Genomic DNA, 17709 nt, shown 5'->3' with positions numbered 1-17709 from the left:
GGTTGTACAATTCCTCCGTGGGGCTCGGAGGATGAGGCCTGCGGCTCGGTCCAGAGTTCCAACCTGGGACCTGGCAGTGGTTCTCGAAGGATTGGCTGAGGCCCCCCTCGAACCATTGGAGTCGGCTGGACCAAAGGATCTGACCCTTAAGGTGGCTTTTCTCCTTGCCATTACCTCTCTCAGGAGAGTGGGAGATCTCCAGGCCTTGGCGGTAACGCCGACCTGCCTGGAGTTTGCCCCGGGAGGAGTAAAAGCCATCTTACACCCTAGGCCGGGCTACGTGCCTAAGGTGCCATCAAGGGTGGTCAGGTCATTGGTCCTGCAGGCATTTCATCCTCCGCCTCATGTGACGGCGGAAGAGGGGAGACTTCACCTACTCTGCCCGGTTAGGGCGCTCAGAGTTTATTTGGCGAAGTCTGCACAGTGGAGGAGATCACAACAACTGTTGGTGTGTTTTGGCTCACCTAAGAAGGGATTGCCTGCGTCTACTCAGACAATCAGTAATTGGATTGTCCAGGCGATTACCATGGCCTATCAGGTGCGCAGTTTGCCTTCACCTGTGGCCGTGAGGGCTCATTCCACCAGAGGCATGGCCTCTTCGGTGGCCCTTCTTTCTGGGGTCCCCTTGCAGGATATCTGCGAGGCGGCCGGGTGGGCTACCCCACACACTTTTATCAGGTTTTATAGCCTGGATCTCCCTACGACGCCTGGTGCTAGGGTGCTCCAGTCCTAGCTGTGCCCGGTTTCCGGCTTCACACTAGGGCAGGCGCTACCCTTCGGTGTGGCCTAGTGGGTACTCGTTCCCCAAAGCGTCGTCCCGATGCAGTGCGAGTTCCCTCGAAAGGGAACTGCTCGGGTTATGTATATAACCCTTGTTCCCTGAGAAGGGGAACGAGCACTGCATCCCGACGCCACACCTCGGCGCGCCTGGAGCGCATGCTTCAGAGCAATTACTACCGCCATTACGTTCCAGCTCCCCTTTTATACTTCCGGGTATGCCGTCACAATGACGTCATCACGCACGCCAATCGGATTGGCCTAGTTGGCATTCTGGTTTCAGATTCGCTGATGCTAAGGGAGCATCCCCAAAGCGTCGTCCCGATGCAGTGCTCGTTCCCCTTCTCAGGGAACAAGGGTTATATACATAACCCGAGCAGTTTTACTTACGCAGTATTTGCCGGGCTTTAATCTAAAGCATTAACATTTTTCTTTCATTTAAAAAGATACAGTCTCTTTTATTGTGATTCATGTTTATATCGCTGGGTAATATTTAAATGTTTCCCTAAGCAAATAAATACGGGTCATAACATAAACAACAAAAAACGCATTATAGACATGCGTAAACGACTATAGCCCCATCAGAATATTGAATAGCAATGGTTTAGCCCCACCCCCCCCCCCCCCCAAACAGTTGAGTATGAGATGGACCGTTTTTTGACAAAGAAGACAGAGTGCAGGTAGGAAACCCTGTCTCCGATGGGGGCCAAAGAAGGAGAAAAGAAAGAGGAGTCAGAGAGAGAAAGGTCTGAGAGAGAAACTCCAGACATAAACATATCTGTCACACTGCCGGTAACCTCCGCATCATGTGAGCGCTGTTTCCCTCATTATTAGGCCTCCTGTCCACCAAAGCATTTTTAGCCAACTGAAAACACCTAGGTGTGGGTGCTTGAGAGCGCTTCGGCTTTTTTTTTTAGTTAAGCTCTTTGCTTGCTATGATACGTAATATCCACGGAAGTGTTACTACTATCTCATTTCACAGATTGTTTGTATCTGTATTAGTTCTAAATACAAATGTCGATACAATGTAAAATATCTGCTGTGGCTCTTGTTTTAAATTATTGTGATCTGTTATTATGCTTGTTGTTGTTATCTGTTGACGTTGAACAAGCCGAATGTGGCGGTTGGTCAACTGTGATTGGACGGCTGGGTAAAAAGTGACAGTGATGAGCGCTGCGTTTTACTCAAAGTTGAACATTCTTCAACTCTCTGTGACCGATAAAAGCGCTGAGAGCCTCGTTGCGCTCATGGCGTTCTATTGAAAACAATTGGATATGCCAGCCGTGTGAAAAAATGCTTAAAAAGCTACATCTAATCCATTACACAATCACTAAGATTGTGATGTGGTGTTCGTTTATTGTTTAATTTAAGTGTAAAGTATGCACAGTTCTGATTATGCATATGTGCTGAAATCTTTCACCTTTGCATGTAAAAGGTTTTTGTTATTGTCGTTTGGTCACTTATATTAAGCTAAATAAAAAAAAAATCTATTTTGTTGCCTATATTTGGCCAAATATAATTTAAAAGTACACTTCTGTTGAATGTGGTGTGTACCATAGCTGCTTTTATAAAATAAAAATAAAAAACGACAACTTCTAATGAAGTAACTCTGACGTCATGAATATCGATTGGTCTAGCCCCCCTTCACACCGGTAGAGAAAAAGTTCTGCCGCCGTGCATGTAGCTCATTAACTAGATCTTTGGAGGTAAATGCCCCTTGCCCTTTAAAGATTGTTAAATGAACCCTCACTCACATGTATAAATAGATGTTGACATGCGTAGCAAGGACAAAGGCTGTGCTTGTAGTTGGATGACTTGCACTCCATTCAACAAAAGTTAACCAGATAGCCTAGATTTCCATTATTCCTAATGATGGGTGAGCATTTTTTCTCTTAAAAAGATGCAGTCTCTCTTACCTTGTGATGATTATTGAATGATTTTGTATGGAGTGTATATAAAGATTTATGTTTATATTGATGTTAAATATTTGAATGTTTTCCTATGAAAATAAAATTGGGTCCTGGAAATTTGGGCTGTCAATAATGTTGTTTATTTTTTCTTTCTTTCTATGGAGTTGATGCAATTAATTTAATATTTTTTTTAAAGCTGAAATTTGCCTACATATTTCCTCTATAGATTCAGTTTAATTGTATATAGGTTCCTTTTTAAGCATGAAAACAAGAATGATATACTGTATCTTAATCATAATTATTTACATTTACAAATACTGTTATTTAACATAAACTTATTTACTTAATTTGAAATTGTGTCTTTTATTCCCTTACATTTCAACAGGAGCTATGAATGGACAGGTTTTTCAGGTGCTTGGACCAATCACGCTAACCCTTCTGCTGACGACTGTCCCAGTTGTTCGGAGCGGGAAGGTTCTTGTCTTTCCTATGGATGGCAGTCACTGGGTCAACATGAACATCTTGGTTGAAGCACTTCATGCCAAAGGTCACAATGTTACAGTCATTCGGATGTCAGACAGCTGGTACATCAAAGAATTCTCACCTCACTACACATCAATCAATCTCAAGTCTGAAGGAGGATTTAGTGAAGAATTCTTGGAGAAGTTTGCATCCAGACTACTGGGAATTATGAGGAAGGGTTCGATCTGGGCTCGTTTGAGGCTGGAGATAGAGATGTGGCAAAGTTTTTTAGGGATGCTTGAAGTAGAAAACAAGATGATAATCAACATGATTGAAGACCAGGAGCTGATGCAGTCCTTAAAAGATACCAAGTATGATTTAATTTTAACAGATCCAGTCAAGTTTGGAGGCATACTATTAGGTCATTATCTCAAACTGCCCATTGTCTACAATGTTCGTTGGACAGTTTACAATGAGGCTCATTTTTTAATAGCTCCTTCACCACTTTCTTATGTTCCTGCTCTAATGCTGGAATTATCAGACCGCATGACTTTCTTGGAAAGAGTGAGGAATGTTTTGATGCACATCATATCAGAAATACAGCTAGTTACCATGATTACTCCAACTTATAATGCTCTTTGTGAACGGTTCATTGGCCCAGGAACATCCTACTTTTCTTTAATCCAGGGTGCTGATCTGTGGCTCCATAGAGTTGATTTTATTTTTGAATTCCCACGTCCCACTATGCCAAACATCGTCTACATGGGAGGATTTCAGTGCAAGCCATCAAAGCCTCTTCCACAAGACCTGGAGGACTTTGTGCAGAGCTCTGGTGAGCATGGTGTCATCATCATGTCTCTGGGCACTCTCATTGGTCAGCTTCCTGATGATGTCGCTGAGGCAATTGCTGAAGCTTTTGCAGAACTTCCACAGAAGATCATCTGGAGGTACAAAGGAAAGAGACCATCTACACTAGGGAACAACACCTTAATGATGGACTGGATGCCTCAGAATGATCTTCTGGGTCATCCTCAGACCAGAGCCTTTGTGGCACATGGAGGAACCAATGGAATTCAAGAAGCCATCTACCACGGGGTGCCAATCATTGGATTTGGGCTGATTTTTGACCAGCCTGATAATCTTGCAAAAATGAAAGTAAAGGGTGTAGCCAAGAATGTAGACTTTGCCACAGTGGATAAGGACTCCTTCCTTAAAACTGTCAAAGAGGTCCTTTATGAGCCCTCTTATCGGGAGAACATGCAGAGGCTCTCAAGGCTTCACAAGGACGTCCCAGTGAAGCCTCTGGACAACGCCGTCTTCTGGATTGAGTTTGTTATGAGGCACAAAGGTGCCGCTCACTTGCGCACAGAGTCTTACAAAATGCCCTGGCACTCTTATCATTCTGTTGATGTCATACTGTTCCTGCTTTCTGCTCTGGCACTCATAATCTTGACTATATATGCAGTTATCAGATATTTCTGCTGCAGAATATGTCTTAGAAAAACAAAAAACAAGCAACAGTAATTCTATCTATCTATCTATCTATCTATCTATCTATCTATCTATCTATCTATCTATCTATCTATCTATCTATCTATCTATCTATCTATCTATCTATCTATCTATCTATCTATCTATCTATCTATCTATCTATCTATCTATCTATCTATCTATCTATCTATCTATCTATCTATCTACCTATCTACCTATCTACCTATCTATATTTTTACAGTATGGTATGCAAACACATTTCATTACTTGACAAATAGTATACATGTCTTGTTCTGAATGACTCAAGTAGTAATGACAGTTCCATTGGGACAACCTTGTGATTGTGTATTGCTCAAGAGCTCAGCGGTGGTAGATGTCTCCAGTTTATGGTTCACATCTTTGACTTTTGTGTTAGCAGCCCAGATTAGGATATTATTTTAGATCCTCTAAGCAGGCCTAGTATGAAGTATATCACTTCACTTGTTTGTGTTGTGTCAGTCTGTATAAAAGTGGTGGGGATTTTTCATTAGGCCTCTAGGCCCTTTTCATTAGGCCCCTTTTCTCATTTGTGGTGGCTCAGTTCTTATTTTGCCAATTTACTGATTTGGGTTTAAAGCATGGATTACAGTTTTTACAATTGCTTGGACACATTTCTCAATACTAAGGGTACTTTTTCAAAGCTCTTCACACAGTTTTCCTGACCAACTTGGCACAGCACTTAAACTTTTTTTGTTTAAAATATCAAAAAAACACTAGAACAGTGTCATATATTTTGTTGACTTGTGTCCTTACATTATTCCAAATGTTGCCAAGCATGTTTAAATCGAGAAATAAGCAATTTTAACCAGAGGACACAGAACGTGTCCACACTGTAAAAAAAATTCAGGTCTCCAATTGAAAATTTTCTAGTGACTGATCACATCTAAATTTTTTAGTTGGCCAAATTTAATTTCTGTGAATTAAATTAAATTCACAGAAATTCAATTTGGCCAACTGAAACATTTTTATGTGATCAGTCACTAGAAAATTTTCAATTGGAGACCTGATTTTTTTTTACAGTGTGGACACGTTCTGTGTCCTCGGGTTAAAATTGCTTATTTCTCTGGATTTAAACATGCTTTAAACATGTTACCCTAGATTTCCGTTTTATGTTTTATTTTGTAGAAACCATGGAAACTCCAAAGACGCTTTAATATATTATGTGTTTTATTAGACAGGTGAGCAGGATACATTCATCCACAGAAAACTAATCATTGTTGCTCAAAACAGTTAGTCTTATTGTTTAAATCTCATTTTCTTGATTTACCGTAGTACCATGTTTTACCATGCCCAATATCGATCTAGCTTACTGCAGTGTGCAACAAATGTCTCGTAGTAGCCACCGAGCGAACATACAGAGTAGCATTATAACACAACTTTCAGCACACTCAAATAATGTATCTAATATGATAAAACAGTGCAGTTACCCCATATAAGCATGAGCGGAAGAAGCGGAAGTGCTGCGGCATAATAAAAGCTCTACGAAATCCAGGCGTCATCAAGCTATGCCTTTGTTTAGAATAAGCGAACTCTAGCAGTGAAAAAATTACATATTGTGGCTTTAATTTCACATTCAAATTGCACTAAAACTACCAAAACACTTCATGTCTCATTCTTCCGTAACAATAGTAAAGGTTTTCATACAACAAACACACTTTGTCACTCACTACATTTTTCTAAAATTTTCAACTAAATATCAAAATAAATCTAATTATTAAACTAAATTAACCATATAAACTCAATTACTGATCTTATTACTGATCTAAAGCCCACACTGTCACTGTATGATAATTTAAATGAACTGATGACATCACCGTTTTCTCCGGAATGGCTAGACGGCTGAAAAAAAATTCTGTTGCATTATTTTCCTGTTTAACACTGTAAAGCTGCTTTGAAACAATCTGCATTGTTAAAAGCGCTATATAAATAAAGTTGACTTGACTTAACTCATAAAACAACCACCTAAAATCTTTTCACGATGTTGTACAATTTCTTTACAAAACAAGAATGACACTGTTACATGATTCATGTTTACCCAACAGTACAAAATTATAAGTTTACCCTTTTTTGTAGATGGTAATGAAATTGAAAATCTCTGTAGGTGTTCAGCTACATCTATTTGGTTTGATAGTATTTCAATTTTAGATTCAAAATACATTTCAGCATGGTATTACTATAGAAATTGCTGTCTTGTTCAGTTTTGTATTGAGCTAAGTTTTTAAACTTAAGTTTTGAAAAGACTATGTAAATGTGCAAAATAACCTGAAGGTACATAGACTTTTGGTGGTGTTTGTGTCTAAGTGAGAAAAGAATTCATGTCATTTGCATTATGTAGTCATTGTATGCATTTTGTGCCAAAGCAATGGAAGATGATCCTCAGTTTAGCATACTTTATGATTGCATCCGCCAAATCTTTAATTGAATCCCCCACAATAAACTTTAGTTGTAATTAATATTTTAATATTCGTCTAATAATGCTCTTTAATGTGATATGTTGTTTGTATTGTATTCTTGCAGTTCTGCTATAACATAAGGTGATCAGACTCTGAAGTATTGCGCATACACATACAGTATGACTTGCACCTTTCACAATACTCAATTAATGATTGTTGGTGTCTTTAGAAGAAGTATCTGTTATGAATTTTACATAAATAAATCACAACAATCCCGTACTATGGGCACAGCCATAAAGGCTGCAAATACATTAAATGGTTATTCAAACATACAGTACATGACTGAAAGAGCAAGAGAAAACGATATAGATGTCGTGGGGAAATCAAATAAAACAACAATCACTAATGGTTCTCTCCTCCGCCAAAGTAATAGAACACAAAAGCATACCATATTCATGGAGTGAGCCAGACTTTTATATGCAGGGTTATTGGTAGTTTTACAGACTGCCCTACTCATCACACTAACCACTGGGCTGCAGCTACATGCATTTCTGCTGCCAGATATCAGTGCGCTATACACATACACAATCTGGAACACGCATAATCTGTATGCGTGTTTGAAAATTTCCTGACTTCACGCTTTACAAAACACACAGCAGAACTTTCTGCTGCTTTAGTGCTTTAATATGCTGCCGAGCTGCTAAAAATACAAGCGTAATTGAAAGCTTTTATCCGCGCAGATATACAAAGCATTTCTTCTCTTTTTTTGACATGCAGTTTAACTGAGGTTTTAAAGAATATTCATCTAGTGCAGGCATATTTTCTGTGTGTGTGTCGTTGTTTTCGATTTATTTTAAGGATTGTTTGGCATCATCCCCATTATCCTTCACCTAGACAACATCTAGGCTATTTCTGGCATACATCAGAGAGGAAACGACAATGTCTGAACATCAGCAGTATCAGCAGGTGCAGTATATATGTTTAGACATCATGATGGTGATGCTCACACATTTTTATTATGCTCCCTGTGGGTAATGTAGAATGTCAACACTAATACAAAAAAAACTATATTCATATGAATATCCTTGTACAATAGTTCCTGTCCAACTGTATCTGTCTATATGTGTATACGAGTAACTGAATTGTTTGCCATAAATGCACTGCAAGTTATATTAAAGCACATTTTTAATGCAGTATTTAGCATTCAAATTGCATGTTAATATGACCAAAATACTAAAGTACTCTAGAGCACAATGAAGCAAGATAACAGAAACCTTTTCATCATTTATCCAGGTTACCATGACAGCTTGAGGGTAGCAGCTCCTTCTGTGTGTGTGTGTGTGTGTGTGTGTGTGTGTGTGTGTGTGTGTGTGTGTGTGTGTGTGTGTGTGTGTGTGTGTGTGTGTGTGTGTGTGTGTGTGTGTGTGTGTGTGTGTGTGTGTGTGTGTGTGTGTGTGTGTGTGTGTGTGTGTGTGTGTGTGTGTGTGTGTGTGTATCTTAATGTCCTTCAAAGGGTGCTCTGTCCACTTAAATAGGACAAACTTCCTTTTTTCTCTCCCCCTCATTTTCCTTGAGGAAAAAGAGCACTTTCACCCCATTAGTCATTCTAAAAAATGAGGATGTGAGATGTGTGAAAACTGGGCTAAATAATCCGGACACATTAAAGTTTCTCTATGGCTCATATGTGCTTCTATTTTCTAAAACAAAGCCGCTGCACGGTGTGAAATGCTGCCCCCCAAAGGACAACGTGCAGTTGTTTATGTTCAGTCCCAGAGCTTTTGTGTGTATATGTATGCTAGAGTAGAGTAGTGTTCTGTCAGAATATATGGATACACAGCATAAGGACGTTTTTTATGAATGTTTAAGTACATTGAAACAAGTAATTACAGCTATTCCCCACCGCCCTCAGATTTAAACCATGACACACACTCATGCAGAATGCTGGAAATGTCCTTCAGTTGTTCGTCACGCTTTTCGGACAAACCGAAACCGATTCAGTGAGGGACCATCAACCACAGTAAACATACAAAATGAAATGTAATATCAAGCTTGATTTGACTTGACTTGACTTTAAATTAAATAAAATAGTGTTTCTGGAGAAAAACAGCTCACAAAAGCATCAAGGCTTTATTGTGTTTAGAAACTGTAAATCTAGTCAATTTTTTTAAATTGATGAATTACATTTAATCACATATATTTGCTGACATGTTCATAGTTCATCACTGTGTGGTAAACAAAAATAGACATTACAAAAAGTGACTTTAGAGATAATTCCAGCATTTACAGAGAATTGATTTTGCATTTCTCCTGCCACACACAAGAAAATTCTGTGACCTACAAAAACACCAGGGTTGTGAGGTACTTAAATTCCTGTCTAAATCGACATTTTGGTTTTAAAGGGTTCATGTCATGGATTTTTTCATTATTTGAATATGTTCCTTGAGATTAACTTATAATGTTAATGAAGGTTTATGAGGACACAAATGTGTATAATGACATGGGTATTACAACATATACATGGTCTATGAGGACACTTCCTGTGTATCCTGCTGTCCTCGTAAAAACAAATGGCTAAAAAAAAACATCGTTTTAAAAAAAAATTCAAATAATGACAAATGTTTTGTGTGATGGGTAGATTTAGGGGTAGGGGTAGTGTAGGGGGATAGAATATATGGTTTGTACAGTATAAAAACTATTACGCCTATGGAGAGTCCCTGTAATCTACAAATTCAAGAATGTGTGTGTGTTTGTTGGAAAAAGATTGTTCTGATCCTTTGTCTCAAATTATCTGTTTTTAAAAGTGTAGTGTGTGAATTTTAGTGGCATCTAGCGGTGAGGTTGTGAATTGTAATCACCCATCGCTCACCCCTCCCTTTTGAAGCACATAGAGAAGCTACGGGGGCCGACACAGGACAAAATTGTCATTGTCGGAGAAAGCAGAGAGTTACTATCACTCTGTAGAGAAGTTTGTCCGTTTAGGGCTATAGAAACATGACCATAGTTGCCAAGTCCTTTTTTTGGCAAGTCACGTTAAAAAATCACGAGTCGCGGGTTGCAGGTTTTTTGGGCTTATTTAAAAAAAATGTGGTTGCTTGTTAAGAAAATATAATAAGCAACTTCGTTTCTTTACATGTATGGTCGCTGTTTTGTCCAATTCATTGACTGACACTGTCTTCTCACAGCTAATAGCCATTCAGTGCAATGATACAAGTGCTGTAGTAATCCGTCCTCATACCCGCCTCCTTCTCCCCCTCATTGAAGAAAAATCGAGTTCAACGTGCAGGCATGTGACGTTATATAAATGTACGTTATGAAAGTTAGTAGTAAATAGACTTATACATTTTTACAAACAATGCCACCAGCAGAGATGCACAGAGATGAAGAGGAAACAGGGAGGAGAGGCACCTAATTTAATTTTAAATGTATAATATGTATAAATGTAAATGTATAATTACAGGCTATTATAAAAAAACAAGTATACTAATAACAGTAAGTATGGTTTGAATTTATTTTATTATAAATATGTGGCTATATTGCAGTGCTCCCTTAGTGCTTGCCTGTGTCCCAATGTGCATACTATCCATCCTAAATAGCATGTGACATTATTAATTTCCAATACTATTTAGGGCAGATAGTATAATGCACATTGAGATGCAGGGCTTGTCTTTTTCACAGTTTGCAGTGTGTGTGTTCACTACTCAATATATGTGACTACTCACTATTCAATATATATAATCACTACCTAATATGTGTGCACTAACTCTGACTATGTGTTACAATAATTGGCCTTCACGTCACTTTTTTCTCTTTTTCCATCTCCAAACCTATTCTGTTCACAGCTGATCGGTTGATATTGCGTGTCCTTTATTGCAATTTGATGTTTTTTGTAAAATCACATCGGTTTTTGCTTTTGCAAACTCCGAGAGCTTTCAGTTTAATATGTTGCAGGCTAATATATTGATACAAAATAATTCATCATATATGATATTGATGATAATAAATAATATAATAATATTGGGCTTGTTTTGGGCTTGTTTTTGAAGCTGCGGTTGCTTATCTGTCTCGTGAGAGTTGGCAACACTGAACATGACGCCGAAAAATGGAAATTTCATTGTAAGGGGACCTGCGGTGTATTGAGATAGAAATGGCTCATTCTAAGGTAATAAAAACATAACGGTTCATTATGTAAGGTCTTTATACACCACTGAAAACATAGTTATGTAAATTATATTGCATTTCTGTCAATAGATCCTCATAAATACTACACACTGCACCTTTAAGTTGCAGCTTTTTTTAACCTTGTGAGTAAATGGCCATTGTTATGTTTGGATAACGTTATTGCACAGGAAACAGTATCAACGCCCACTCAATATTGCACACAAGTATGGGTTTTGAATACATCATCCATATAAAACCGTCATTAACAGACAAAGCATTATGTTGGCTGCTTCATCTGTCAACAAAAGTTTCTTTGCAAACTCTCCATTACACTGTGCCTCGTTTACAAAACAAAATCCTTCAATGCCATCCGTATAAATCCAGGACGCTGCCTGGAATCCTTCTGAAGTCTGTACAAAGACGCAAACAAGCTGTTTAAACTGGACGTGTCAAAGTGAGCGTTCTTTCACTCTTACATTTGTTGACAGACTGAAATTGTTTTTGTGGAATTTGTCCGAAACTGAAGGCGCATCTGTATACTGTATCCAGTGTAGACAGCGTCAGTGATTATAATGGGTTCTATTTGCTTTTGACGTGACACTCACATCCACTGTAAGCAAATGTCAGCCGTTAAAGTGATAGTTCACCCAAAAATTTAAATTAGCCCATGATTTACTCACCCTCAAGTCATCCTAGTGTAACCACTTCTGTTCGAACCGCCCGCTCCAAGCAGGACTCAAACTCTGGTCCACCGGCATGAGTTGGACGCTCTAACAAGGAGGCTAAAGACTGCAACCACTGGTGTCAGTCGCTAGAGCGTCTCTTGAGATCAGAGGAGTGAGGTTTACTCACACAGCGACTACTAGCTGGCCTCCGTTACACTCACCCCCCTAAACCTCACTCCCATCCGGGTCACGGCACCAATGTAACCCCTCCTGTTCGAACCCGGGTCCACCGGCATGAGAGTTGGACGCTCTTACAAGGATGCTAAAGGCTGCAACCTCTACAGTCAGTCGCTAGAGCATCTCTTGAGATCAGAGGAGTGAGGTTTACTCACACAGCGACAACTGGCCCATATACACTAGGTGTATAACAATCAGAGTTATATTAAAAAATGTCTTGGCTCTTCCAATCTTTATAATGGCAGTGAATGGGTGTTTCTGTAGATAAAAGTGCATCTATCCATCTTAAAACTGCTCCACAAGGCAGTTAGCGGAAGTTAGAGATTACAGTTTTAAATATGGATATTTTTTTTTTTACACAAAGGCATCGCTTCGCTTCAGAAGGCCGTATGGAGCACTTTTATGATGGATATATTTTTGGGTGAACTATCACTTTAATCGACTGAATGCCAGTGGGTGGGGCCTATAGTGTGATGATTAATAACTATTCGTCAATGTCTTGATCTGGAGGTGGTCATATGCAAATGTAATTGCCCATGTGACGTCACAGCAGTGTTCATTTCGTTGGCGAATCATTTTCGTCATCATTTTCGTCAACAACCTTTTTTCACTGACGAAAACGAGATCATGACTAAATAAAAACTAGTGTTGGATGACAAAAACTATGATGAAAACTTACTGTCATTTTCGTCAACAAATAAAAATGAGACGAAAATGTTAGGGAGGGTCGATCAGGGAAGGGATCCTGTCAGAACTGATATCCTGTGTAACAGATGCGCACATTTGATTTGAACGTGCTGATCTAACCGCTGGAACACACGGCGCTGTTGCACTTCTACAGGCTTACGCATCCCCAGTACAGCGCTCCAGAGCGGTTCAATCAATGAATAGCGCACATTTATGCCAGGCAATTGTTTATGAACTAATGCTGATGAATAATGACAATGTTTACTTTACGATGTTTATATAGTAATATGTTTTAGACGGTTGTAACAATGCATATTTTATCTCATGAACTTGAAAGAGCAGCTAAAACTGCAATAGTAAGTCGCAGACATTTCAAAATAAGAGTCAATGTGTATTTCGAGCTTGTTTATAATTAAAAGTCACGCATTATATATTCGTTTTTGCTTACACAACTGTATTTAATTTAATTCCCATTTAATTCATAGTCAGGAGGAAAGACCAGTATTTGACACATATTCAATACAGTGTCAGGGTTATAATAGTTAACTAAAACCATTAAAAAAAACTCATCCTAGTGTAACCACTCCTGTTCGAACCGCCCGCTCCAAGCGGGACTCGAACTCTGGTACACCGGCATGAGAGTTGGACGCTCTAACAAGGAGGCTAAAGACTGCAACCACTGGTGTCAGTCGCTAGAGCGTCTCTTGAGATCAGAGGAGTGAGGTTTACTCGCACAGCGACTACTAGCTGGCCTCCGTTACACTCACCCCCCTAAACCTCACTTCCATCCGGGTCATGGCACCAATGTAACCCCTACTGTTCGAACCACCCGCTCTAAGCAGGACTCGAACCCGGGTCCGCCGGCATTTGAGTCATGCAAAGTCACGGTTTAATTCTATGCTCTTTAATTCATAGTCAGGAGGAAAGACCAGTATTTGACACATATTCAATAAAGTGTCAGGGTTATAATAGTAACCTCATTACTTGAAATTAAAATAAATGTTAACTGAAATTAAAAAAAAATAAATAAACAAACTTATTTGAAGCTTTAGCTTAACCTGATATAGCCTACTAACTAAAACAGAAATACAGTTTAAAGAAAGTTATAAAAAATATAGATGTTTTTAAAAAAACAAACAAAAAAGTGAATTGAGCTCTCTTTCGTGTATTTTTAATGTCAAAAACAAAATGATGTCAAAATGTCAGTTCAAGTGACAGTCGGTTATGTAATGGTTAAATGCTTAATGTATTACAATTTAACTAAACTCATTAGATTTTAGGAGACTAAATCTACTGTAGATTTAATTGACTAAAACTAGACTAAAACTAAAAACAATTCAGGTGACTAAAATATGACTAAAACTGAATTCAGCAAATTGGGAATGGGAATGAAATTAAATACAGTTTATTGTGTAAGCAAAAACGAATATATAATGCGTGACTTTTAATTATAAACAAGCTCGAAATACACATTGACTCTTATTTTGAAATTTCTGCGCCTTACTATTGCAGTTTTAGCTGCTCTTTCAAGTTCATGAGATAAAATATGCATTGTTACAACCGTCTAAAACGTATTACTATATAAACATCGTAAAGTAAACTTTGTCATTATTCATCAAATAAAACAGAAATACAGTTTAAAGAAAGTTATAAAAAATATAGATGTTTTTAAAAAAACAAACAAAAAAGTGAATTGAGCTCTTTCGTGTATTTTTAATGTCAAAAACAAAATGATGTCAAAATGTCAGTTCAAGTGACAGTCGGTTATGTAATGCTTAAATGCTTAATGTATTACAATTTAACTAAACTCATTAGATTTTAGGAGACTAAATCTACTGTAGATTTAATCGACTAAAACTAGACTAAAACTAAAAACAATTCAGGTGACTAAAATATGACTAAAACTAAATGGCATTTTAGTCAAAAGACTATGACTAAAACTAAATCAAAATTTGCTGTCAAAATTAACACTGTGTCACAGATCCCGCAACATCAAGCCTTTTTTGGAGCTTGATTAAACAAATGCTTTGTTTATGGAGGACACTTTAAGCTATGAAACTTGCAAAATGTTTTAATTGTACAAAGATATGTCAAAAGAACAAGGCAAATTTGATGTGTCATGACCCCTTTAAGAGCAGAAATTCATCTAAAAATGTATTTTGAATCTGATTTTATATGTAGATTTATATGAAAACAACAGAAGCCTAGACCGAACAGACACTCCCATTTTCATAATAATTACACAGATCTGAATCGGTACATGAAAACAGACATCCAATGCAAATATTTGGATCTCAAATGTCATTCAGAAACCGAATCCCATCTGAATTATGCTTATGGTATGCCCTCATTTAGCTAGCTAAGCAAACACGTGTGAAAGCGCTCGTACATGATCGTACGTGATGAAGAGATAAGCCATCAGTTGTCTCTTGATCCTTTTGTTTGTTCGTGTACTCAAGGGTGTAGAAGAATGTTGATGGTTTTCTGCATGTAACACAAACACACACACACACACACACGTATGCATTACACATCTCACTGGCCTCACCATCAACTTCAGTCCAATTTGCATCTCATTAATTATGCAGAAAAGCTTCATAAATATGCAAACTCAATTCTTACTCTAACTCATTTGCTTTAGGCCATCTGGCCATTAAGCAACTTCTAAACAGATAATTTAGAGAGCCATCCATGCACACACACAAAGACAGGTATCTTCCTGCAGCCAATTTACAAACAGCACACAAACCACACACAGACTTGCTGATCCAGCTGAAGAGAAGACCACCAAGGTCAAGGTGTCTCTGTCTTCATTCCCACCAGCTCTTTTTCTCTCTATCTCTGTCTTATCTAGTCATTCCCCACTCTGCACATTCAAATGTTTTTCACGCTTAAGGCCGATTCACACGGCACCGACAGAAGGCGAGCAACGGCAACAGACACTGCATCGGGTTTTGTCAGATCAGTGTTTTACGTCTGTCTGCATCTGTCAGCGTTGGTCTGCTGTTTGTCGGGTCATGGACTGTCATAATCTGGTGATTGTCCGCTTTGGTTGGCGCACTGTGAATTGGCCTTTATGCTACTATCATTTCACCTTTTCTAAGGATATTTTTGGAATAGTATGCTATTTCTCTTTGTATGTTTACTGAACACTGTAAAAAAAAATCCATAAAAAAATGAACAATTTACTGGCAGATAACCAGTACATTGTCCAGTAATTTTACAAACATTTTCATGAACCCTAAAACGCAAAACTAAACAAATAAATAAGGAAAACTCTCTCCACACACACTCATACGGTCTCATTACTATCCTAGCATTCAAAAGCTCTGATTGCATGCATGGCTGTGATTATATAAACATTCAAATATGTAAAATATACATTCTAAGACAAGGACAAATGAAACAGTAAACAAGCATGCGTATTTTAGAGCATTTGGACAATTATACTCAATAGGTCAAATGTATGTGTGTGAATGCATATGTGATTGCGAGTGTGTTTGTAGTCTGATTGCACTTAATGACCACACAAAGTGTAAAGATTATGTGAAGACCTGTGTTCATTTATCAGATAAAGGTCAAGCGAAACAAAAGTAGCATTTTTTATGCCAAAATCTACCGCATTCTGGCTACTCATTTAGGGTTCAAATTTACTAACAGCTTGCGCCAGCGCAAACCCTCTTTTGGCAGTAAATAACTACTGTCAGGAGTTACTTAAAGCACGCAGTGAAAAATTTGCGCTGAAAAGGCTTGGACAGGGTTAATTTTGCAGCTAACATTATTGTAGAAGTTTCCCTTTCAGACGCAAAATTTATTACAGGAGAGTATTTAAATGAATTATGCAAGGTGATTTACTAAGGTTTGCGCTAGTCAACTTACTGGTATTTGCGCCATTATTTACCGCCCAATCATGTCTTAAACCAGACGCTAATTTGCTCTGCTGTTGGTAGATTGCTTTGGTCATTATGGAATTATCATTATTAAGATGCAGTGTCAAGGTCACACGCACACTCCCGCTCCCACAAGCTCAATCGCAAGCACAGCTGTCAATCATGACGCTAAACCCCTTTTTTTTTACCATGAAATAACTAAACCTCAAAAAAATAAGAACTACCTAAAATGACGAAAACCGTCTTTGGAAAAAAGTTTTTTATTTGAAGTGTAACTGGCTCGTGTCCCTTTTGATCACATGGAGTGGGGCGGGGTGTACCAATACTGCAGCCAGCCACCAGGGGGCGATAGAAATACTTTGGCTTCACTTTTCAGGATGTGTGCAGCACACTTGGAGCTGACTCATAGGAGTCATCACCCCCACATCATCTAAGACGTTTATGTCTTTCTTTCTTCAGTCGAAAAGAAATTAAGGTTTTTGAGGAAAACATTCCAGGATTTTTCTCCATATAATCACTCTAAAAAATGCTGGGGTTAAAAATAACCCAAATTGGGTTGAAAATGGACTAACCCAGCAATTGGGTTGTTTTAACCCAGCGGTTGGGTTAAATGTTTGCTTAAAACAACCCAATTGCTGGGTTAAAACAACCCAATTGCTGGGTTAGTCCATTTTCAACCCAACTCTGGTTATTTTTAACCCAGCATTTTTTAGATTGAATGGACTTCAACGGGATCCAATGTGTTGAAGGTCTAGTTTCAATGCTGCTTCAAAGGGCTCTACACAATCCCAGCCGAGGTATATATAAATGATATATACTTAAGTATAAAGTATTTAAAAGTATAAAAGGATCATGTAGAGCCCTTTGAAGCTGCATTGAAACTGCAGTTTGGACCTTCAACCCATTGGTTCCCGTTGAAGTATGGACTATGGAGAAAGATCCTGGAATGTTTTCCTCAAAAAAACTAAAAAAAACTTCTTTGTGACTGAACAAAGAAAGA

The 17709-nt window shown here is 38.4% G+C and overlaps 1 protein-coding gene across 1 annotated transcript in view; it reads left to right on the top strand.

Annotated features, from left to right (window-relative positions):
- LOC307123293 (UDP-glucuronosyltransferase 2A3-like) overlaps positions 1-7132 on the top strand; it is a 34595-nt gene extending 27463 nt beyond the window's left edge. Inside the window, exon 3 of the mRNA XM_079811785.1 lies at positions 3073-7132. Coding sequence (XP_079667911.1) covers positions 3078-4673 — 1596 coding nt within the window. The 5' untranslated portion in view covers positions 3073-3077 and the 3' untranslated portion in view covers positions 4674-7132. The remainder of the gene's footprint in view (positions 1-3072) is intronic.
- The last annotated feature ends 10577 nt before the right edge of the window (positions 7133-17709 follow it).

The sequence above is a fragment of the Gobio gobio genome (assembly GCF_949357685.1).
Source record: "Gobio gobio genome assembly, chromosome: 3".
Taxonomy (NCBI): Eukaryota; Metazoa; Chordata; class Actinopteri; order Cypriniformes; family Gobionidae; genus Gobio; species Gobio gobio.
The sequence above is the reverse complement of the archived record's forward strand: the minus strand, read 5'-3'. Positions and strand labels throughout refer to the sequence as shown.